This window comes from Rhinolophus hipposideros, assembly GCF_964194185.1.
Source record: "Rhinolophus hipposideros genome assembly, chromosome: 26".
Taxonomy (NCBI): Eukaryota; Metazoa; Chordata; class Mammalia; order Chiroptera; family Rhinolophidae; genus Rhinolophus; species Rhinolophus hipposideros.
The window spans coordinates 12,333,726-12,357,414 of NC_138072.1; the positions used below are offsets into that span (position 1 = coordinate 12,333,726).

The following is a 23,689-nucleotide window of genomic DNA, read 5'->3' on the forward strand; positions in this document are numbered from 1 at the left end:
AAGTTAGTATCACGGAAATCCACTATTTCCTACCACAAGATATCCATTGATGCCACTTGCCCTTTTGGGACAGAATTTTGAAGTGGACGGACAATATATTTTTATGTTTATTATAATTCGTGTAATAAAAATAATAGAACAAGATTGGGATGTCCTCAAGGGTAGGAATCTGTGTTCTGCTCTCCTTTGTCCACTGTCTGACATATCGTAAAATCTTAACTGTTAACTGAGTGACTGCATTTGTGAATGAATCCATGTTTTGTTTGTTTATAACTTAATTTCGATATAATTTCAAACTTAAAGCACAGTTACAAAATTAGTACAAGGAAATCTCATTCATACTGTTTACTGAGATTTGCCAATTGTTTACTAAGTTTTAAATTTTTTATATATGCATGTTAAATTTTTTATATATACATTTTTTATATATGCATAAAACGGTTCATGTTTTTCTGAACCATTGAGAATAAGTTGTGGATGTTGTGTCCCTTCAACTTTAAATGCGATGCTTTAGTGTGTAGTTCCTAAGAAGAACATTCTCTTATAACAAAATACAGTACACTTTCAAAATCTGGAAATTTAACTTTAATATAATACTGTTTTCTACTCTATCTTCAAATTTGTCTACTGTCTCTGTAATATCTTTTGTAACCTACTTTTTCTCAGTCTAGTATCCAATCCAGGATCACACGTTCCGTTTAACGGTCATGTCTCAATCGCCTCGTTTCATCTGGAATAGTTCTTTCGCCTTTTTTTTTTTTCTTTCTTGACCTTAATATAAAATTAATTAAAAATATATATATATATTTTGAAGAGTAGAGGTCAGTTATTTTGTAGAATACCCTCAGTTTGTGTTTGTCTCATGGGTCCTCATGATGAGATGGAGGTTTTGTAGTTTGGGAAGGAAAGCCGTAGACAGGATGTTGTACCCTTCTCAGTACATCATATCATAGGCGCATGATACCAGTCTGTACACATATTAATGATTTATCACTTGCTTCAATTGTATCCAGCAGGTTTCTCCACTGTACCCTTGTTGATTTTCCTTTGCAGTTAATATGTAATTTGTGGGAGATACGTCAAAACTGTCAATGTCATGTTCCTCACCAAACTTTGACCCCATAGTTGTAACATCCATCATTGCAATCCTTCCATATTTATTAATTGACATTGTGCTCTGAGGAAGAGCTTCCCTTTCCTCTTTATTTTTAATTTATATTAATTAGAAAGCATAGATTTTATTTTATTCAAGGAGTTATATCCCATTGCTATCATGAACTATTTTGATGCTTGAATTCTACCAGATTTGGCCTGTGGTGGCCTCTACAAACTGCTCCTCTTCCCTTTTGATATGTCTTCATCATTCTGCGAGAATTTTTGACTTTCTGGCGTAACAAGATGTTCTAGGTCCTTCCTTGCCCCAGCCTTGGACTCAGCCTTTTTTCTAAGGTGCACTGATTCCTTTTAGTGGTGAATGGTATTTTAACACCAAGACCTAGGTGAGTGGTGTGCTGATTGGTACTCGTGTGTCATTGGTTCTAAATCCTCTTAGGTCTCCAATCTCTCAGACTGAGCTAGGAAATGTGTGTGTGTGTGTGTGTGTGTGTGTGTCTAAATTAAAGTTCTAAATCTAAATTAAGTTCATATTCATCATTCTAGTTCAGATCCAGCACCCCAAGACTCATTCTAGTCTTTCCCTGTATGTATAACTCCCGTCTCCAACAGTGAGAAACTTGGCTTTATGGTACTATTTTATATCCCTAGTGTCTTCTCCAAGCCTTGGCATTACGTGATAAATGCATGTTTTAACGCTTTAATGAATGAATGAGTAAATAAAATAGTTGTGAAAATATCCACACTGTTGTGATTAATGCCTGGCATGAAGTAGGTGTTGAACAAAACTTTGTTGAACAAATGGTTCTCTTCTCTCCAGTATCTCCATTGTTTACTTTTGAACCAGAAGAGATATGACTCTGTATGAGTACGCTTATATTTCTACCATTTAAGGCACGGATCCAGATAAATTATTCAGTGAATATGAACGGTCTCTTGCAGTAAGAAAAAGTCATAAATAAAAATCAAATTGCTCTGTAACAAAAATAGTTCCTTTGTTTGGTTTGAAAACCATTGGATACGGGCAGCACCATTGATAAGGTTTCAGTATTTCTAATTACAAATTTTGTAACTTGCAGAGTTTGTCTGGCACATTGTTCACATTTGTCAGCTCTGATGATGTGAAATATGTTTTTCATCTGAATTCTCTTCCTATACCCCCTGCTGTCAAAGCAAAAAGAATTTCAATTTCACTGCTGTTTATTATTAAGCTGCTATAAACAAGGATACTTGAAGATAATTTATGAGCCAGTGACTAGGAATTTCTGATAACCTTAAGACTTATTGCCAAATTATATTAACTTTGTGAGTAATCTGGGGGAAAACAGTAGGGTTTCATTCACCTATGCCCTCAAAGGTTATAGATTGACCATTTAGGACAGCCATTAATGATGTTACCTCTTGAAGTGGATTTTTTTTTTCTTAAACCTCAGGAAATGTGGTCTATTTTTCTCTCTGATGTAATTAAAACTAACAACTCCTTGCTCATAAACTCTTAGTTTATCCCTAGGAATTTGCTTGAAAACTATTCTATTTTTGCTTTTTCTATTTACCTAAAGTATGTTAAATGTAGCATATGCACTGTAACGTCTAATATAGAAGTCATAATGTGTGATTTCTCATGAGTTATACTACCAGAAAAGTGGGAAAGAAGCAAGGTCTTTTGCTGGACATAAAACAAAGCCTTATGTTCAGTAAGACTTTTCCACAAAATTGACTGGGAATTGATTATTTTTTATTTTACAGAAGTCTGTCTCCGACATAGCTTCTTTAAACCTTTATAGTAACATTGAGGTTTTCCTCCCCATACTTATACGAGGGAGTGCCAGGAGTCTGCATGTTTTAAAACGAATAGAAAAATCAAGACATTTAAAGCACTTGTCTTGAAAACCTTTGCTGTTTAAAGAAAAACTTAAGTATCAGTTTACTTAATAATCGTCTTCTTTTCCAAGATTACATTTTTGAAAGCAGAGCTCTGTGCCTTCTTATCTTTTAAGTATAGACGTATAAAGCGGAAATCCCAAAATCGTTGCTTAAAAAATACTTTGGGGGTGGTGGTGGTATCATATCAGATTCCCTGCTGCCTCATTTGGTTTATTTCTATACATAGAAATTGCTCCAGCATCAGCCTAGTAATGCTGATTTACACACACACACACACACACACACACACTATTAACTACTAGAAGCAAGTATACTTGCCAGATTTCCAAAAATATCTCCGTATTCTGAACCAAAGCCATGTTTCTGTTTTCTCTGAATTTTCACTTAAGGGCCCCCTGTTGGGTTTTGTGATAATGCAGTGTCTTCTTTGAAGAGTATAGACAGTCCAAGAACATAACCCACGTGACAGAAGGACGCCTGGTAAAAGGTACTAAAGGAAAGGAAACTCGCCCCCTCCTCCTACCCCCATGGTCAGTGTTCCCTCAGTGGGTGTGGCTAGCTCTCACCTTTTCCCCCTTAAAAAAAGGAAGAATGTCGGGGGGAAGGGAGAGGGTGAGCTGAAGAAACTGAGAGGATTCTGTTTTTCCAATGTTCTTTTTGTTTTTGCTTTTTTGGATTATTTTTGGGGGGGAAGTGGGTAGGGTGGTCTGGAGCAAATGACTTCTCTCCTTCACTGCCTTTATCCACACCCTCATCTTTTTCTGTGGTTTCTTTTATCTTCATTTCTCTTTATTTTTACAGGAGAATATGACTCAGACCTATGATCAGCATGGTATTCTTCCTATAGTTTTGTATTTCCTTCTTTACATGTTTTTAAAGTGAGACAAAGATAAATTAAAATCCAGGTACATTTTAATATCATGTATTAACTAAAGGTAGTCATAGATATTAAATAGCTCATTGCCACCCTTTCCCATACATTTACAATCTGCCAAGCCTTCTTGCCAGTGGAAGTGAAAACTAATGTGCTTTTCAGTCTTGAAGAATGCAGCAGAATATTTGTAAAAAATAATGTGTGAATCTTTTAAAAGACATCTGAAAATGTAACTAAATTAAGTCCGATTATGGAGAGGGCCAGTCTGAATTAGGAAACGGTGTGAGGGACAGGACCGTAAAATTATACATACCATCCTAGCAATGGGCATAGGCCAGGGTGGCCATGTTTCTTCTTTATCTGCAGTATAGTAGCCATTGTAGATGCTCAATAAAGATTTGTTGAATAAATACTTTTTAAAAATGAAGATGCTTAATCTAGAAATGGATTGGCCAAAGCAGAAAAAGAGCCCAAGTTTCCTGATGACCATTCAACACTTCCTAAATTTTTAGAAGACATTTTATTATTTTCAAGATCTGTGATAATTGGAACTAAGCCAACATATGTAATAATAAGAGATTTTTTTAGGTATACTGCTTTAATAAATCAACCTTTTTAGTTGTGATTAGCATATTATTTGGAAATAGATAATTATCATGTTGTTATGAAGGTATTTAAATAGTTTGCTTTCTTGAGTGGTTAAAATATTTTTTCTTTTAATATTGTTTGTGCTGTTAATTTGTTAGTAAACTCTTTGTGGAAGTTACACAAGGATTGTTTTAGTAAACTCCCCTCTCTGGGCTGCCATAAAGTCTGCATTCACTGAACAATATGGCGTCATTGACTTTAGTGTGAAGGGACTTCAGCAATTATTTAGTTCTAGCAATTCGTTCTTTAGAGGAGGAAATGGACCTCCAGGTACTTAAGTAACTTGTCCCTGGCACGTCACTGATTCGTGGCAAAGCTAGAAGTGGAGCCTGGGTTTTATGGTTCCCTGTGCAGTATATCTTTATGGCAAGTAATGGACTTCAAGCTACCATCTGATATAAGAAGTCAGTGTCTTTTGGTGCAGATCTAGCTAGGCAATGATATATGTTAAAATACAGGGCCTTGAGGGGCAGCCTTGCATGTCAAGTTGGTTTACAGAAGCTTTCTCTCCTCCCTAGCACTCAGGCCACTGTGTTGGTGGCAGAGGGAGTTACTGAGGGAGCCTTCTGGGAAAGGAGAATCCTGAGGTGTTAGGTTACAAACACTTGGAAAGAGTCTGAACGTCTATGAAAAGGAGGGAGAGTGATTATGAGGAGAGTACATTACAGTATGTCCATACTGTGTGATGTTTTTGTAGATATTAGAGAGACCGGGTTAGCTCTAATATGCCTACTGACTGAAGGCAAAAGCAAGATGGTAGTGAAAAAGGCACGGTGCAGTGTAATATGTATCCTCTCATCAAAATAAAAACAAACCCCTGTCATATATGTCTATATATAGGAGATGTAGTAATCCTACACACATACCATGTTTCCCCAAAAATAAGACCTAGCCGGACCATCAGCTCTAATGCGTCTTTTGGAGATAAAATTAATGTAAGACCGGATCTTAATATAATATCAGACCCGGTATAATATAATATAGTATATAATATAGTATATAATATAATATAATATAATATAATATAATGTAATATAATATAACATAATACCGGGTCTTATATAAGACTGGGTCTTATATTAATTTTTGCTCCAAAAGACGCATTAGAGCTGATGGTCCGGCTAGGTCTTATTTTTGGGGAAACACAGTAGATGAGATGTTTATATATATTTGGATGAGCATGGAGAAATAACTAGGCTGTTAGCATCAATTATCTCATGGAGTAGGATTTAGAAGACCTATTAACTGTTTCTTCATTTACTGTTATATTGTTTGATTTGTTATAGGAATCATCTATTACTTTTGTTATTAAAGAAATCTAATAAGTACAAATTAAAATCAATCTATAGCTTTGTGTATTTATTATTATTTTAGTGAAATTATAACAGTGAAGTCAGTTGATAGAATTTCCCATAGAAGAAAAATACAGATTATCTGGATACTGATTGGCTTTGCTCTGGTAGTTTCTAATTCCCTGAAATTCTTGATTAATAACATCTATACAGAAGGGAACATCTTGAAGATAATTTTTAGATGATCTTCCCTAAGATCAAAGTTTTCAAATGCTCATATTCTTGGTTCAAATAATTTTAAGCATTTTTAATTTTTATTTCAAAAATTTTTTGTATTTAGCGATAAATTGATTAAATTAGTATATTCACCAATGAATGATGAATACTTTTTCCATGTGAAACCAAGGCTAATAAATTCTCATAATGCCATAGATTTAATTAGGACTCAAACCTTTCTTTTGCCAAGAAATGAATTGCTTCCTGTAATTACAGTTTTTATTTTAAAAGGGAACAAAATCAACTCTTTGCATTTTGTGAATTTTTGTAGGTTTTAAGAGTCTGAGCCTTCAATAACTCCAAATAAGTGTAAATGTCCTTGTAATTTTCCAACGTTAGGGGTGCCTCAGGCCCTAAGAGGCTGTTTGTTTGTTTTAAATCACAGGTACTAATAAAAGAAAAATATTTTTGAATGTAAATATTTACTGGGAGTTTGTTAATTATAGGCTTCACATAGTACTAACAAAGCAGTACTTCACATAAAATATAAAAACTAGTCAATTTAAAACGTAAGAAAAATACCAGTGACAATTTGAGTGTATTTGGGATAGAGAAAATGAAATACTCTTTTCTTGATTAAAGTCGGTGTGTTAATAATTCGTTGCTCTTGTAGCAAGGTTTCATTTTTTTGTTAAAGTAGCACCATATTAATATCTTTAAAACACCATGAGATTGTAACCAATACCTGATTCAAGCACTACATTTTAACAAATGAATTCTTTCTTTCAGGAGCTAGTAATATCTGATGAACATCTCTGATCTAAAAGCTCATGATAATTTTAAGGATTAGTTGATTCAGGCTACAAAAGAAAAAAAATGAATTATACATCATGAAACAGTGGTAAAGAAAAATAGAGGAATCTCATCTTCTTGATCTTTTCTATATATTGAGAGATGTAATTTACAGGCCACTAAATTTGCATAGTAGCTTTTTAAAAAATTTATTGGGGTGACAATTGTTAGTAAAATTACATAGATTTCAGGTGTACAATTCTGTATTACATCATCTATAAATCCCATTGTGTGTTCAGCACCCAGAGTCAGTTCTCCTTCCATCACCATATATTTGATCCCCCTTACCGTCATCTCTCACCTCCCACCCCCCTTACCGTCTGGTAACCATTAAACTATTGTCTGTGTCTATGAGTTTTTGTTTCTCATTTGTTTGTCTTGTTCTTTTGTTGTTTTTGGTGTATATACCACATATCAGTGAAATCATAGGGTTCTCTGCTTTTTCTGTCTGACTTATTTCGCTTAGCATTATACTCTCAGGATCCATCCATGTTGTCACAAATGTTCCTATATCACCTTGTCTTACCGCCAAATAGTATTCCATTGTGTATATATACCACAGCTTCTTTATCCATTCATCTATTGAAGGACATTTTGGTTGTTTCCATGTCTTGGCCACCGTAAACAAAGCTGCAATGAACATTGGAGCACACGTGTCTTTATGTACAAATGTTTTTTAGATTTTTTTGGGTAGATACCCAGGAGAGGGATCACTGGGTCATATGGTAATTCTATTCTTAGTTTTTTGAGGAATCTCCACACTGCCTTCCATAATGGCCGCACCAATCTGCATTCCCACCAACAGTGTATGAGGGTTCCTTTTTCTCCACAGCCTCTCCAACACTTGTTACTATTTGTCTTGTTGATGATAGCCATTCTGACTGGGGTGAGGTGATATCTCGTTGTGGTTTTTATTTGCATTTCTCTGATGATTAGTGATGTTGAGCATTTTTTCATATGTCTATTTGCCATCAAATGGAACTTTTAAAGTTAACCCTTCATGAAGAATTCTGACCACCTCTTATACCTACTATTATTATAACTCTTAAGTGAAAATTAGGTAATTATCAAGTTAAAGAAAATCATTACTAATTTTTGGAGGGTGTAAGGTGAAGATAGAAAATGAGAGAGCGTTTTGGGTTTATACTGGGATGAGGCTAGTGAGTCTTTTAGGTTGGGCCTTACATTCATATCGGGCCTTAAATTTAAAGTTCTTATATTATCCCCAATTAAGGTTACATACACAATCACATGTTTTTTTGTCTCTGTTACAAACATTAACCTATAAAATATACTGTAAATTGTTTCCACTCTGTTTTGGCTTTTTTCCCCCTTTTCCATATACTTGGAGCCTAAAAATAGTAGAATTGACCAGAGCTTCTCTTGACTTCTTAGAGAGGCGGAGTATTTAAGGTAGGAAATAGCCCCAGAAAACACTTATTAAATACCTGCTATAATGAATTAAAATTAAAAGAGTTCTTGATCTTGCTATTGCACTTGAAAATATGTACATGATTCTGAAGTTTGCCTTGAAGAAAAAAATATGTGAGAAAAGCCAGGAACATTCTGAAAAGAAATTACTAAGGGAAATTTGATCTATCAGATAACACAATAGCATAGTAACATACCTACCTCTTAGGATTGTCATGAGAATGAAAAGGTATTGTTTATTTAAAATTCTTAGAATAGTGTCTGACACACAACAAATGTTTAATACATTTTTAACTGCTATTCTTATTTCCCTGATTTTATTTTATAAACAGTAATTGCTTGCTATGTGTATATGGGGAGAGGTATGGTTGATCAGCCAAGATGTGGGACGAAGAAAATGAGATTCAGCTCTTGGAGTATATAATGTGATGCGTCTTCAATCTTTAATAAGTAGATTAAAAGTGAAACTAGAGTACTAACACTTTCGTGAACCATTTTGCATTTTCTATGTACAAATCCTTACCAACAATTTCAATTCTTAGTGAAATATAGTGGTGAAATTCCTGAATATATACAGGACACGTATATAAATAGGTTCATTGCAGCCCAGTCTGTAATTGTAAATTATCAAAACTACCTAAATGTTCATCAAAAAAGGTAAATAAAATTTAATGTCATCAGTAACTATGGAATAGAATTTAGCAGGTAAGAGTGAAATAGAGTTGTATGTGAACATAAATTTAAAACAGCATTGCACTGAGAAAAAAAGAAATTGCAGAATGATAGATATGATATGACAGAATTTATATAAAGTTCGAGAACATGCAGAACAGTACATGTGTTATTATGGACACATATGTAGTAATAGTATATGACATTCATGGAAATGAAACTCCCCAGTTCAGAATGGTGGTTACCTCTTACAAGGAAAGAGAGGGAATAGGATCCCAGAATGCTGCACAGGGACTCCACTTGACTTGTAATATTTTAGTTTTAAAAAAGGCAAATAAGGCAAAAGATTTTTATAAAGATTTTCATAAAGGTGGAAAGCAAGTCCATTGGTACTCATTATATTAGTCTTCCTTTCTCTTACGTTTGAACACAAATTAAGATGCACACAAATTAAGATAAATACGTGGAGCTGTTGTAAAAGAATGAAGAGGAGAGAAAGAAAATCAGAGGGGCATGGAGTGAGTGGTCCTCTGCTGCTTCTTGCCTCTGTGGCCTTGGGCAATTTGCTTTACCTCTGAGCTTGTGACCTCATCTCTAAACTGGGGATAATAATATTCTCCTCCCAGTTTGTTATTGTGAGGAACACATAGCATGCCTAAAAGGCCTTTTGTAGTTCTTGAGGTGCGGAAGTGCCAAGCACTGGGAATAAACTACTATGAGCAAAAGCAGACACTGTCCCTGCTCTTACCTAGCTTAGAGTCTACTGGGGGAGATCCATGATCTATTAATCACCCAAACAAATGTAAATGGCCCCTGTAATGTATGTCATGAAAGCCCAATGCACGGTACTAAGAATCCCTCTAATAAGGGGCATTATGGACTGTATATTTGTACCCCCACAATTCACCTATTGAAACCCCAAGCCCCAATGTGATGGTATTTGGAGAAGGGGGCCTCTGGGAAGTAATTAGTTCTTGATGGTGGAGCCCTCATGATGGAATGAGTGCTCTTAGAAGGAGAGACATGAGAAATCTTGCTTCATCCTCCCGCTCCCGCCCCCATGTGAGGGAAACCAAGAAGGGGGCTCTGGTAGGGCCCAGGGGTGCTGGCTCCCTGGTTTTGGACTTCCCAGCCTCCAGAGATGTGAGAAACAAACGCTGGTTGTTTAAGCCCCCAGTCTGTGATATTCTTGTTGTAGTAGCCCAAACGGAATTGGGACACGGTGATTGGTGCTAGTTGGGGAGGCCATGAAGGCTTCCATGAGAAGTGCCGAGGAGCAGGGTTTGAAGAAGAGCAGGAGCTGAGAGGAGAAGGGAGGGTGGAGTGGTCCAGCCCCGGGGAACAGCCCTGAAGTGCTGTGGGGGAGCGCAGCCAAGAGAAGGAGCCGAGAGGAGGCCAGTGGGATGGAGTGGACAGTTGCGGGGACGGAGGAGGTACCAGAGAATGCTGAAGAAGTGCGTGCGAGCCAGATGTGCAGAACTCTGCAGGCCCTGTTGGGTCATTTGGGGTATGAACAGAGCCGTGGAAGGCACTGCCTAGTAAACTAGAGTTCCTTAAAATCAGGGCGCACTGAAGAAATGCTTGAAGGGCGGTCTGGAAACAACATTAAACAGTGGGACATCCTTGGGGAGTTCCAGCCATCAATGTGCTGAACTGGCCCAGAGCAACCAGAGTTAGTGTTGACGACTTTTTAAAACAAGACTAGAATTAAGAGACAGAAGCTGCATCCACACATCGGCGGGTGGTTTTAACTTTTGCGCAATTGGAAAAGAGTGTTGGTCACCCATGAATCCTTTTTCCTAATAACTACTCACCTAATGTTCATCTTCTTTAAATATAATAGAATCTTTTGGTGTACAGATTCTAAGTTTAACTACAAATACAGTTAAAGCCTAAAATAAATAGTGAACCAGTACGAAGGAATTTAACAGTATCCTAAATAAATTCCACGGGATATAACCACTGTACCAAAATGACCAGTGATACCCTCCCCCCATCCCACTGAAGTACTTCATACATGAGTGTTTTCAGTGTTTCGCATACATTAATGAATGCCTTAAACAATCACTTGTTGAGGGTTTCCTGCGTCCCAGGCACCATGCTATGTGTTACAGGGCAGGTAGTGATTGGTAAATGAGCTCATTGGTGTGGTGTATCTCATTCTGCAAGGTCACCCCCCTCTCTTTCCCTGCTGTGGGGCTGCCCCCCTTGGTTTCTGAGGCATTTCACGAGTCTCCTCCAGCAATAAAGAGTCCACCGGAAATTGGATGAGAGAAGGAGAAGGGTGGGGGCTGGGATTCAAAAATCGGTTAAAAAAAGGGGGAAAAAAATCTCATTTCTCTTTGGTCACATTTAGAGGGTGCTAAGGAACTAACTCATTCTGAAAACTGGTAAGTGAAGGGAAAGAATCAAGGACTTAAAGTATAAGTTTAAAAACAGAACTACAAAGGTAAACATTTGTAATGGCTGCAGAAAATTCTATTGTGTGAATGGACTTTAATTTATTTAGCTGATGGATAATTTGTTTCTATTTTCTTCTCTCACTTTTTCTTCCTTCCCCTCTTTCTCTTCTCTTTCTCCTTCGCTAAATAAAGAATGGTGCAAAAATATTTTTGTGTATATTGTTTTGATGAATTTTTAGGTTTGTCATAGGGTAAACTGTGGCAATGGGATTTCTGGTTAAAAGGCAAATATTTATAACTGAGTTGTCCTCTAAAAAGGTTAGCACCAGTTTATACTACCCCCCACAGGTGTAACAGAGTCCATTTGCTCACACTTTTGCCAGTATGAGGTAACAGCAAACTTCAATTTAGACTATGTGACAAGTAAAAATAGCATCTGAATGTTTTGATTCGAAGGTAATTTAATTATGAGTAAATTAATATGAATGTATCATTATAAATTTTTGTAAATTGTCTGTTTATATTTGTGACTAGTGCTTTTAAGTACTCGTTTCTAACCAGGAGTCCTTAGGTTCAATGCTTTGTTTGGCTCCAAGGTGCTCACAGACATTTGGCGTTATCAGGAGGCAGTAGGTGTTACAGAAAGGCTTCTAGGGGAGGCATTCTGCTCCGTGATTAGCTTTACGGCGAATAATATTTTCTCAGCATAGATGTCCTATGGGAAAGGTGGGGATTATTATCAGGGATTATACTGATCAACTACCACACTTTATGGAGAAAGCATCTTTGTAAATAAAGTAGTGTGGAAATATAACGTGGTTTTTTGAACAATGTTTGCTTATTTTTGAAAACAAAGCCTTCAAATGTCCTGTGTAATTCTTAAAGATCTTTAAGGGAGCTTCTGTAATCTTAAAAAATTAACTTCAGGGAAGCTGCAATCTGCCATTTAGTATGACTAGTGTTGTGATTTTAGTATGACTGGCGTTGTGATTTTTTTTAGCATTATGTGTAAGGAGACTGAGTGTAAAAACTTGCTTTGGGGAGTATAAATAAAAGCAGCATTTTAATTAATGTATGTTTGTTTGGCAGTTTGGTTTTCATTTTTGCTTCTCTCCTTTTAAGCCATTAAAAACCTTGTCCTGTACTAGATTAGGGGGCTCTAACAGTTTTACCTTACACTGAAATTGGCTCTCTCAGAGAAGGACTTTTGAAGACTATTTAGTTTTTTAATTGTGCTTGATAGTGTAACATTTGTTTTAAGAATATAATTATTTAACATCTTAAGTGACAGTCGATTCTCTGGCAGAAAGACACCTGGCTTAGTTGTTTAAGACCTCCCTGACATATTTTTACTTTTCCATTTCTATTGCCATATAAAATATGGTGAAGTGTTTTAAACCCAACCAACCACACTTGATGGCCATTTATCATACTTGAGTATGTTCAGCATTGGTTGTTAAAAAGTGGCGCGTTCTGTGTTGGTGAAAGAGGTAGGAATGATGAAATGAGTGAAATATGTCTTTTTTAAGTAACCTCACGTGATATCATGTAATGACTTGAAAGACTAGTAAAGATATTTTGGAAGTTATATAAGGAATGTCCATATATTATAGAATTTTCAATTTTGGTGAAATGCAATTATCTACATTTCCCCCATAGATTATAAAGAATGTATTTTAAACTTAAAGTCATTTTCTTAGGACATAAAACTTACAAACAAAAGAAGACAAAAAAGCCAGCTAGTAACACCGCAGTTGCATCAAAATGGGGAGATTGATATCCATGAAATATAAATCGTTAACAATACAGAGTGATAAGGAAAAGACCAAAATCTTAATAGATAAAAAGGCCGTTCACCAAAGAGGATCTATCTATCTATCTATCTATCTATCTATCTATCTATCTATCTATCTATCTATCTATCTAACTATTATATGTATAAAAAGATTTAGTTTCCCTAGTAATCAAAGAAATGTGATTTTAAAATAAGGTACTGTTTTCCTCTATTAAGATTAACAAAATCTATTTAACACTCCGTGCTGTTGAAGATTTATTGAAATGAGCATTCCTGCATTGCTTGTAGCATATAGATTGGCAGAACGTGCAAGAGAACAACTTCATAATCCATATCAAGACTCCACTTCCAGGAGTCTTAACGAAATAATAAATATGCAAAGAAGTCATGTATAAAGTTATCCACTGAGGTATTTTTTAAAATAATAACAAAAATCAGAAACAATCTACATGTTCAACCATAGGGGGAATGTTTGAATAAATTATGAGGTATTTACATGGTGGAATGTTATACAATCATTGTAATTTATATTTATGTAATTTAAATTAACTTGAAAAAGTGATTGCTGTGATATAAGTGGGAAGAAAACAGAGAGCACAACCTCAGTTATATTTTACAAAGAGAAACAAACATGGGCCTATGAAAAAGAGTGGAAGTACATGTGCGAAGGTGTTAAGGGGTTATCGGGCATTGGGATCATGGGTGATTGTTATTTCACTGGTCGTGCTTTTCTGTGTGGTCCAGGGACTCTGCAGTGCGCATGTGCTTCTTTTATAATCAGAAAGAGAGTGAACATTACTTACTTAGAATCACATCTATGATGACTTTCCCATGCCAGGGAATGCAGTGTGCCCAGACCTTGGTAGTAGATTCCTTTTCCGGGATGTGGGCTATTTACCACAGGAAAGAACTTGGGTTTTTAAGAGGGCAACATTTTCCTCTTTGAACTACTCAAGAATAAAGATGGTTCTTTGGAAAGTGTAGCTGAGCGTGGAGAGAGACTCTATGTAGCTTAGTGGATAGTCATCCTCAAATAATAATTTCTTGCTGTGTTATATGTATAGGAAAATTGGTTTTAACTTGTTTGACTGAGAAAATTGATAGGCCTACGATATCCCACTAAAGCAGAATTTGTGAATATCCTTTAGAGTTGTCGATTAAGAAACATTTGTTTACATCAATGGATTTTAAGAAAGGAACAAAATGTTCAGACAAGTGCTTTTATTTTGTTTTCTTTCTTGCAGCTGTCTTTACAGTATTGAGGTAAAAGCCATATTTGCAGCTTTGTAATGTATTTATTGACAAGCTATTGGCATTAAGGTATAGTTTAAGACTGTAAAATTAGCCACATAATATTTTCAGTTGTTATTTACAAGTTTTTAAGGTCATTTATACCTTAGTTTTTGGTTTAAAGGAAAAATACTGCTTTGACAATCTTTAATTCTAGATTTAGGAAGGGACACAAAAGATAGCCTTATTTTAAAAAATTGTGTACCTTTCTGTATATTTATGTGTGTTTGTGTATCCAACATGTACACATAAAAGAAGACTATTGTATCAAATTAAAACATTTAAGAGGGAAGTTAACAAGACTGGACCAACAAAGGAAATTTTGAGATAGAATTTGATTTGAATGACTAACATTCAGAAAACAGCAGATACTTTCTTTTCTATAGAATTGGAATTTTGATAAATCTTTAAAGGAAACACTACATGAACACACAAGGAATTATTTGATTTTTGTCTGAAATTGACATGGAGAAGTTTCATGTTTTCTTAATTTTTTTTCATTATGGCCTATTTGCCATATGTATTCATGTTGCAAGAAAATCAAGAATAAAATAATTGTAAATAAAATGTACACTGCAAATAAAAATAACTTTCTTTTTTAATGATCTTGTCTCATCTTTTAGGATTTAGCCTCTGAATTTAATTCCTTCTTGATGGCATGTGAATTTTTCTTTACTTCTAGAGGGTTATTCCAGTTATCTGCACTGCAAAGGAGCGGTTTCTCATTCTATTTTTAGTAATCTGGGAATGGCAAATATTTAGAAAAACTCCAATACAATGGCAGACGGAGAAGGAAATTAAAGTTTGGTGGACTCTTCTCTTGTCTGCATCAGATTTAAAAGTATCTTTGTCTAGAAAGGAAGAAGAAATATTGCATATTTGTCAGGTTAGTGTAAAGAGACTAAATTTTTCTCATTGTAACTTCATGAATGAATAGAGAAAAATATTCTCTGTATGTTTCCTTTGTTCCAGTTTGAAAATTTCTTACATGTTTTACTTTTAGGCCTTTTCCCGTTTCTCTGCCTTAGTTTTCTATGGAATTTGACAAGACAAAGAAAGCATTTCTTGATGGAATTTTATGAATTCTTTATCTTCTTATGACAGGCTAACCCTACTGGAAATAAAAGGTGAGGAGGACAATTAAGGGGATGTTCAACGTCAGCATATCTGTATAAACATTTAGAAATTAATAGACGTTGAAAAAAGAAATCTTGGGGAAGCTACAAAATAAATTTTGCGAACAAATTTTTTTAGAAGGAATGTTAAGGTCTGTTACATGCAAAGACTTTGGTGAAATATGTAAGGTGATTGGACCAGCCTTTAGAAAAGATATATGTAGTATATATACGTATATATATATATATATATATATATATATATATATATATATATGTGTGTGTGTATATATATATATGTGTATATATATATGTGTATATATATATATACATATATATATATACTATATATATCCATATATCAAAGAAACTTAGAAAGGCAGTTAAAATAAGGTAGGAGAATAATTTCATGTGTTTTATACTAATATTTTTTGGTTTTTTAAATAATAAGGCTTGATATTTGTCACATTATAGGGTGTAGAGGGCAATTTGACAGTGCAATTTAAGCACCGTAAATATATTCATACCCTCTGACCCAGTAATTTCAAGCATGAAAATTTATCATAAGAAAATAATGTAAAAGACTAAGAAGAAGAAAGCCACAACCACCAAGTGTGCACATGTGTACAAAGTTTTTTTTATAGAAACATTGCTTTTTTCAACATTTTCCAAAATAAAGATCATACATTGGTCGAGACAGACTACAAGAGTTACAGGCATAAGCAGCCACAGGTCTGTTCAGTGCGCTTGCAAAGGGTTTATTGGAAATACATACCAGGTGCTGGAAATGGACAGTGTGTAGTGTTACAATTCTATACTTAAACAGGGAAAATTGACAGTGTGCTACATTTGCTTACAAGTAGACAAAATGCGAAATACATCTGTACTAAAATGGAGGGCAATCCCACTTTATAAGATGAGAGAGACTCTGATTATAAGGAAAGCTGCTAGGCTGGCAGCTCTTTTCAGACAAGGACCCATCCTGTCTTACTCATCTTGGTCCCCTAATAGAGTGCCTGTCTTGTAGTTGACTCTCAGGAAATGATAAATGTTGCGATCTGTTCTTCTTTTCTCTAAATCCTAAATCCTGATTGCTGATGAGGGTCCCCAAACTCCTGCCAGGTAAGTGCATCAGAATCGCTAGGGCTGTTTAAAAATACAAATTCCTAGGTCTCCACACCCTGGAATTCTTATTCATTCATGTGGGCCCAGGGACTTTATTTGCATTTCAACTTTTTAGTTTGAAATAATTTTAAACCTTAAGAATTCTTAACAGAGAGCTCGCCTTGACCCTTCATCCAGCTTTTCTTCATGTTGTCTTACATAACTGTAAGAGCTGTATTAAAACAAGGAAACTAACACTGTTATAACACTATTAATTGATCTACAATCCTTATTTAAATTTTGCCAATTTTCCTATTTATGTCTTTTCTGTGGCTCAGAATCTAACCCAGGATCCCACATTGCACTAAATTGGCGTGTCTTCCTAGTTTCTTTCAATCTGTGAGAGTTCTTATTTTTACTATAAGACTGGGTCTTATATAACATAGTATAATATATAGATAGTATATATATAATATGATACAGTATAAGACCCGGTCTTATATAATTTTTGCTCCAAAAGACGCATTAGAGCTGATTGTCTGGCTAGGTCTTATTTTTGGGGAAACAGGGTAATCAGTGCCTCATATGGGGCTGGGCGGTGGGGAGAGTGTATCTGATTTCAATATGTCTTATTACTGTGATGGTAATGATGACCACTTGGTTAAGCTGTCTGCTCAGTTCTTTACTCTCTAAAGGGACTGTTTTTCCCTTTGTGTTTAGTAAGTATCTTGTGGGGAGATACTTTGAACATATCCCGTTTCTCATCGAAAATCACCACTAGGCAAATACCACAGTGATAATTGTTGCAGTCAAGAGCCATCCATGCTTTGATAACTATGTAGATATCCTGTTTCTTATCAAATCATAGCGGCTCTGGCCTGCACCAGTTATTGCTGTGGTCTTTGCCCAGTTTCTCATTTCCATCTTTCGTTCTACGTTCAATAATTGGAAAGCTACTGTAAGGAAAAACTGTCCCTTCTCCCCCTGTTATTTACATCAATATGGCCTCATGAATGTTTGTTTTATGCTACTGGCTTTAATCCAGTACCATTATTCATTTATTTCATTGCTCTAATTGTTCCACCCGTGGCTGTTGTGAGCTCCTTTGAGTTGTCTTTTGTCTCCTTCCCACTTTTTTTTTTTTAAGCATTTCTGTACTTTGAAACCTCACACGATCTTTCAGGGTCATCTTATATTTTTCCTGCAATAGCCCTGCAGTTCCAAGGAGCCCTTGGTTCATTTATTGGAGACTAGTATTTAGAAGTCAAGGTCTGGGTGCTGGACGTGCTCATTGCTGCTTAGCTCCTTGCTGCTCCTTGCTGCTCATTGTTTCTAAGCCCTTCCAGTGGACAGAACTCGGAACTACACATGTATATACTAACACATCTGTAACACATGTATATACTCACACATCTGTAACACATGTATAGGTGTATACCTATTGATATACGAGATCGGACAATTCAGTTTGCGAACTTCCCACCATGTAAGTGCAGGGTGGGAAGTTCGCGAACTTAATTGTCCGACCTTTTCCTATATAGTAAATACCTTGAGTTCTTCCCTCTGACTCAAATCCAACAGGATCGGGTTCTTTCTAATGTTCCCCCTTTTCTTGTTTGTCACTTCTTTTTTCCACCATGGCTCTCATTATCTACAATATATTGACTTATTTATTCAAGCCTCATATACACAGAAAGTAGTGGTTCTAACTGCAGGCAATTTTGTCCCCCGGGGGACATTTGGCAATGTCTGGAGATGTCTTAGGTTGTCACAGCTCAGGGTGGCGGACTGCTAATGGCATCTAGTGAGTAGAGGCCAGGAATGTCCTAAATATCCTATAGTGCCCAGGACAGTCCCCCATAACAAAGAATTATAGGGCCCCAAGTGCCAATAGTGCCAAGGTTGAGAAACGGTGATAGAAAGGAGTTTCAGCATTGCTAGGCTGTGCCCCCATGAGAAATTAATTTGCTAACTCGGATATAATATTTGTGTACTGTTCTTTTTTTCTTTGGTCTTCCAGTATTCAGTCAAAATAGTGTTAGCTGGAGTTTGTTGGGGATCGTTCCTCTCCAACCCCTTCGTCCGATTAATTGTGACTATGTATTCAGTTTGGGGGTTTGTTGATTTTGTGAATATTTTACGAGTATGTGAAACAGCATCGCTCTAAGAGTCAGAGCAATCAGTACACAAGGGGTACTTAGAGAAGTGGGAATCTATTTGTTAAAAGTTATTTGATTCTGATATTCACCTGTTTTCAGAACCACTGGTCTAGCTCATGGGCTTTGAAGTCAGACCTGAATTTAAATCCAGTCTCCTGTCAGGTATGTAATGTTGGGTAAGTTACTTTCCCTCTCTGAGCTTCCAGCTCCTTCTAAGGATTGCTTCTAAGGATTGTTGTGAGGATATGAAACAGTAGATGCCATGTGTATCACGGTAGGAGCCCAGATGATAGTCGTATTCATTCTTCCGCATATCCATTCAGCAAATATTAATTGTGTTGCTACTATGTACTGAGGCACTATATTATTTCCTAATGATACAAAATAACTTAAGACATCGTTCATACCTCTGAGTAGTTCATGTTTTATGGGGCTCATAGTGGTTTTGCAGAAAATACAGTGACCGCTTCTTACATTGCTGTGCAATAATAAGAGACTAAGATATTCATATAAATCATGATTTTATGGAAGCTTTTCCCTAGAAAGCCTAACTAATGCAGACTATGTATGTATTTCTCTGGTGAGCTATCATGGTAAAAAGAAAATCTGGAGAAATAGATAGTTATGTGTCTCTGACTCAAATGTAAGTCATTTCAGGCTGTCTAGATATCAGACCATTTGAAGTTGAATTCTCTAGTGCCTGCCTGTAGACAGGCGTTCAGTGTGCTTAGATACTAGACATTAAAGTGGTTTTATTATATATGGAAATGTTTTAGAATAGTGCTTCTCGGTTTTAATGTACATACAAATCATCTGGGGAGCTCGTTAGAAAGCAGATTCAGTCAGCAGATCTGCAGTGGGGCCTGAGAACCAGCATTTCTAACAAGCTCTCAGCAAATGCAGCTGGTCGTAGATCACACTTTAAGTAGCAAGGGTTTATAGCAATGACTTTGAAATTGTACGTCCTGGCTTTGAACCCTAGTTCGTCAACTTACTAGATACGTGTCTAGACTGATTTCACCCTATGTGCACATTGTACCTTGAGGTATTAGCAACTGAAGTCCTCACTTATAGCATTTTAACATTTTTAATTACACCTAGTACATGAAGACAAATCTCTAACAACTGATGGGTGAAACTGAAAAACAAATGGCATGATTTGGACATGCAGCTACAGATGTGTTTCTTTCATTTGAATGTACATGATATTTATGAGAGTTTTTTCCCCAAGTGTGACGGCCACTAAAACTAAGTACATACATTTTTTAAAAGTACATTAAAAAAAAAAGTTAGAACCAGACTTGCAGATCACTTTATCACAAAGGATTAAATCAAGATTTTTTTTAAAAGCATGTGTAATAACACTATTCTCATTATATGAATGTATAAATTAATAAAATAATGTTTTAGTGAAACAATTTTTGAACCATTAATAAATAAAATAGAATAATATGTTATTTACTTCGTCTGTCCTTATAACATTTCTAATTTGTGTGTATTCAAATTTACCTAATTGATATAAAAGTATATTTCTCTAATTTATATTCCAAATTGGGGGTATGTGCTCAAGATTACTTTGCTCATGAGGGGTAGAAGAAAAAAGTTTCGATTCTGCTGCCATATGGCATAACTGTCTTTTGAAAAAACAAATTGAGGGCAGATATTAATAACTATAGCGACAGAAGGGGGTGAGGAGAAAACCTTCCAGGGATACCTCTCCAACGCAAATAAGGGAGCCGATGCTCAAATTCCTTTCATGTTTCTCCTCTACATTTTTCTGATGCCATGGCAGAGAGAGCAGAGAGAGATGGGCTGTGGGACATCTGAACCGTGAGTGCCGAGAGGACACCAGAGGCAGGAAGCAGAGCAAAGTCCTGAGGTTTATTAGGTGACATTCCTGATGACAGGGGTAGCTGATGGTTTGCACTTGTTTTGTGTGCTATCAGATTCGGATATTCGTGCATGCAATAATGTTTATTAAGCACCTACTACATGCTTTAAAATGACTCTGAAAATGTCAACAAAGCACCCAAACTGATTTTCAGACAAAGGTCCACTGACTGTATGAAGACAATATTTAGCTCTCTCTAGTAAATAATACCTGCATTTCTTCCGCAAGGAGCATTAACTTAGTATGACAGGCCACTGAGCCCCACTGTGGCTGGCTGGGGGCCAGCGCTTTGAAGTTGTTGCTTGCACAGACTAACCCTGTCAATTCCAAAGGTATAGGAAGTTGGAGTGTCCTTTGATGTGAGAACTGCTTTCAGAGACCATCTTATGTTGCGTCTCCTTTGAAGCAGATTGACTCAAGGCAAACTTTGCTTGCATAAGGCCAATCATTTGACCTAGAAAGCCTAGAAAGAAAAATCCTTTGCCAAAAGGGAGTTGAAAATAGCTACAAGTGATCTGAAACATCATGTTTACGGAAAGAGTTTCCAGAGAGATCAGTTGGAGTTAATCTGGTTTACCTAAAGGCAGAGGATTACTTGTTCGAAATGATTCTTTCTGGGAATTTACAGTTCAGTGGAATGCATCTCGTAGAATTCTCTGGGCACTGGCATGTTAAACTGCAGACATTTCTGGGAAGGGCCAGTTTATTGCCAAATGTACAACTATCCATAAACACAAAGTGTGTGGTTGGGATATTTTTAAAAGCCAGCTATAAAGGATTTGGAGTGGGAAGACATGGTCAAAGAAGCTGAAGGATCAGTATCAGAGATTCCATATTATCAGGTTTCTTCCCTGGTGTCAGGTTAATGGGAAACTGGAAACTGAAAGCTGCTGTGTGTTACCCTCTTATACCTTAAAATGTTGCTTAAACACGGGCACATTTTTGAAATATTTGTTTGAATACCTGACCTCCAAGCCCTTATTTTCCTGGCTGCTTGTCATCCTTCGGATTGGCTGTTCTTCTGATCATAGCCAGAGCATCTGGACATTTCTCAGGCAGTTGAAATGAAAAGAAACTTGTCAAGGTATTTTCTACTCCCAGTACTCTTAAATTCATAGTTCAAAATATTTGTTAGTTTCAGGCATAATAGTTTTCTGAAGTTGGTAATTATTTATAAATATCATATTGTTTTTTAAATTTAATCTTGTCTTATTTATTTATTTATTCAATTTAAATTAAAAAAACAAAACAAAACAAAATTTTTCCCATTACCCACTTCCCGCCTCTGGCAACCACCAGTCTGTTCTCTGTACCTATGAACTTGGTTTATTTATTTTTTAGATTCCACCTACAACAGAGGTCATATGGTATTTGTCTTTCTCTCTCTGACTTATTTCACTTAGCATAATACACTTGCGGTCCATCCATGTTGTCACAAATGGCAAGATTTAATTCTTTATGGCTGAATAATACACACACACACACACACACACACACACACACACACACCACACCTCACAACTTCTCTATCCATTCATCCATCAATGGACATTTAGGTTGTTTCCATGTCTTAGCTATTGAAACTAATGCTGCAATGAACATGGGAGTGCATATCTTTTTTGGTCAATGTTTTCATTTTCTTTGGATAAACACCCAGAAGTGGAATTGCTAGTTTATATGGTGATATACTTTTAATTGTTTGAGACACCTCCGTACAGTTTTTCACAGTGGCTGCACCAATTTACAATCCCACCCACAGTCCACAAGTGTTCCCTTTTATCCACATCCTTACCAATACTTGTTATTTCTAGTCTTTTTCATAATATCCAGTCCAACAATTGCGAAACCTCACTGTGGTTTTGATTTGCATTTCCCTGATGATTAATGATGCAGAGCGTCTTTTCTGGTACCTGTTGGCCATCTGTGTGTCTTTGGAAAAATCAGATGCTCAGCCATTTTTCAATCAGATTGTTTGGGTTTTTTGCTGTTGAGTTGTGTGAGTTCTTTATATATTTTAGACATTAGCCTCTTATCAGATACATGATTTGCAAGTATTTTCTCCCATCCAATAGGATGCCTTTTCATTTCGTTTATGGTTTCTTTTGCTTTACTATTTATAAATGTCACATTGGGTTTTTTTGTTTGGTTGGTTGGTTTTTTTGTTCTTAAATATTTTTGTGTTCAGAATAATGATATCTTTACCAATGGAAAAAGAGCTTTTGGCCTAAGTTGGCAGGTTGAACTGGGGTTGGAGATCACAATAGCAGAGAGGTGACACTGCTGACCCATTACCACTGAACTATTTAAGTCACCAATCTGAGTCACCCATCATGGGTTCAGACTGGGACTCTCCTGGATCCTCGGCTGCAGATCCCTGAAATAATGACTGTGAAACTTTACGGAGCTCACCATTTTGGGTGGATTTGCTTGAATGTTAGGAACAAGTTGGCGTTTCATACCCCTTGCTTCATTGAAGACCATTTCTAGGAGATGGTTGAGCTTTATAGAGTTACCCTAAATAGCTACAACATGGCCCTGTTTGAGTTCCCTCCATTCACTTCGAAGTGATAGCTGTGCTTCAATGGAGGGAAAGGCCTTCTAGTGAGTTTGAATTCTAGATCGACTAGCCAATCATAATAGGCATCACAGGTGAAATGTGGGCTGCCTACTGCATGGGCACGAATGAGACGGAGCAAATCCCTACAGACATATATACACATATACATTGGGCAAACTGAAAAAGGAAAAAATTCAAGCTATAGCATGTGTTGGACAAGCCAATCTGAAGAAGTAAAGAATTTTTAGAAGTAAAATTTCCTGTGGTATTTTTATTGAATGGAAAGAGTTAAAAGTTCTACTTTTAGTCATTTTTTTTTACTAGAGCAAGGGAATGCTGAAGGTAGAGCAGTATAAAAATTTATGAAATTAGAACATTCAACATAATGGGAGAG

The 23,689-nt window shown here is 36.2% G+C and overlaps 1 protein-coding gene across 9 annotated transcripts in view; it reads left to right on the forward strand.

Annotated features, from left to right (window-relative positions):
* DISP1 (dispatched RND transporter family member 1) overlaps window positions 1-23,689 on the forward strand; it is a 162,613-nt gene that overhangs the window by 45,580 nt on the left and 93,344 nt on the right. For 3 of the 9 annotated variants that reach the window (XM_081039013.1, XM_081039014.1, XM_081039016.1), the window contains one exon: window positions 18,947-19,009. The exons of 5 other annotated variants lie outside the window; for them this stretch is intronic. In XM_081039013.1, coding sequence (XP_080895139.1) covers window positions 18,964-19,009 — 46 coding nt within the window. In that variant the 5' untranslated portion in view covers window positions 18,947-18,963. Of the gene's footprint in view, window positions 1-15,472; window positions 15,597-18,946; window positions 19,010-23,689 lie in introns of all 9 variants that reach the window. One more of the 9 variants, XM_081039015.1, reaches the window with a different exon arrangement.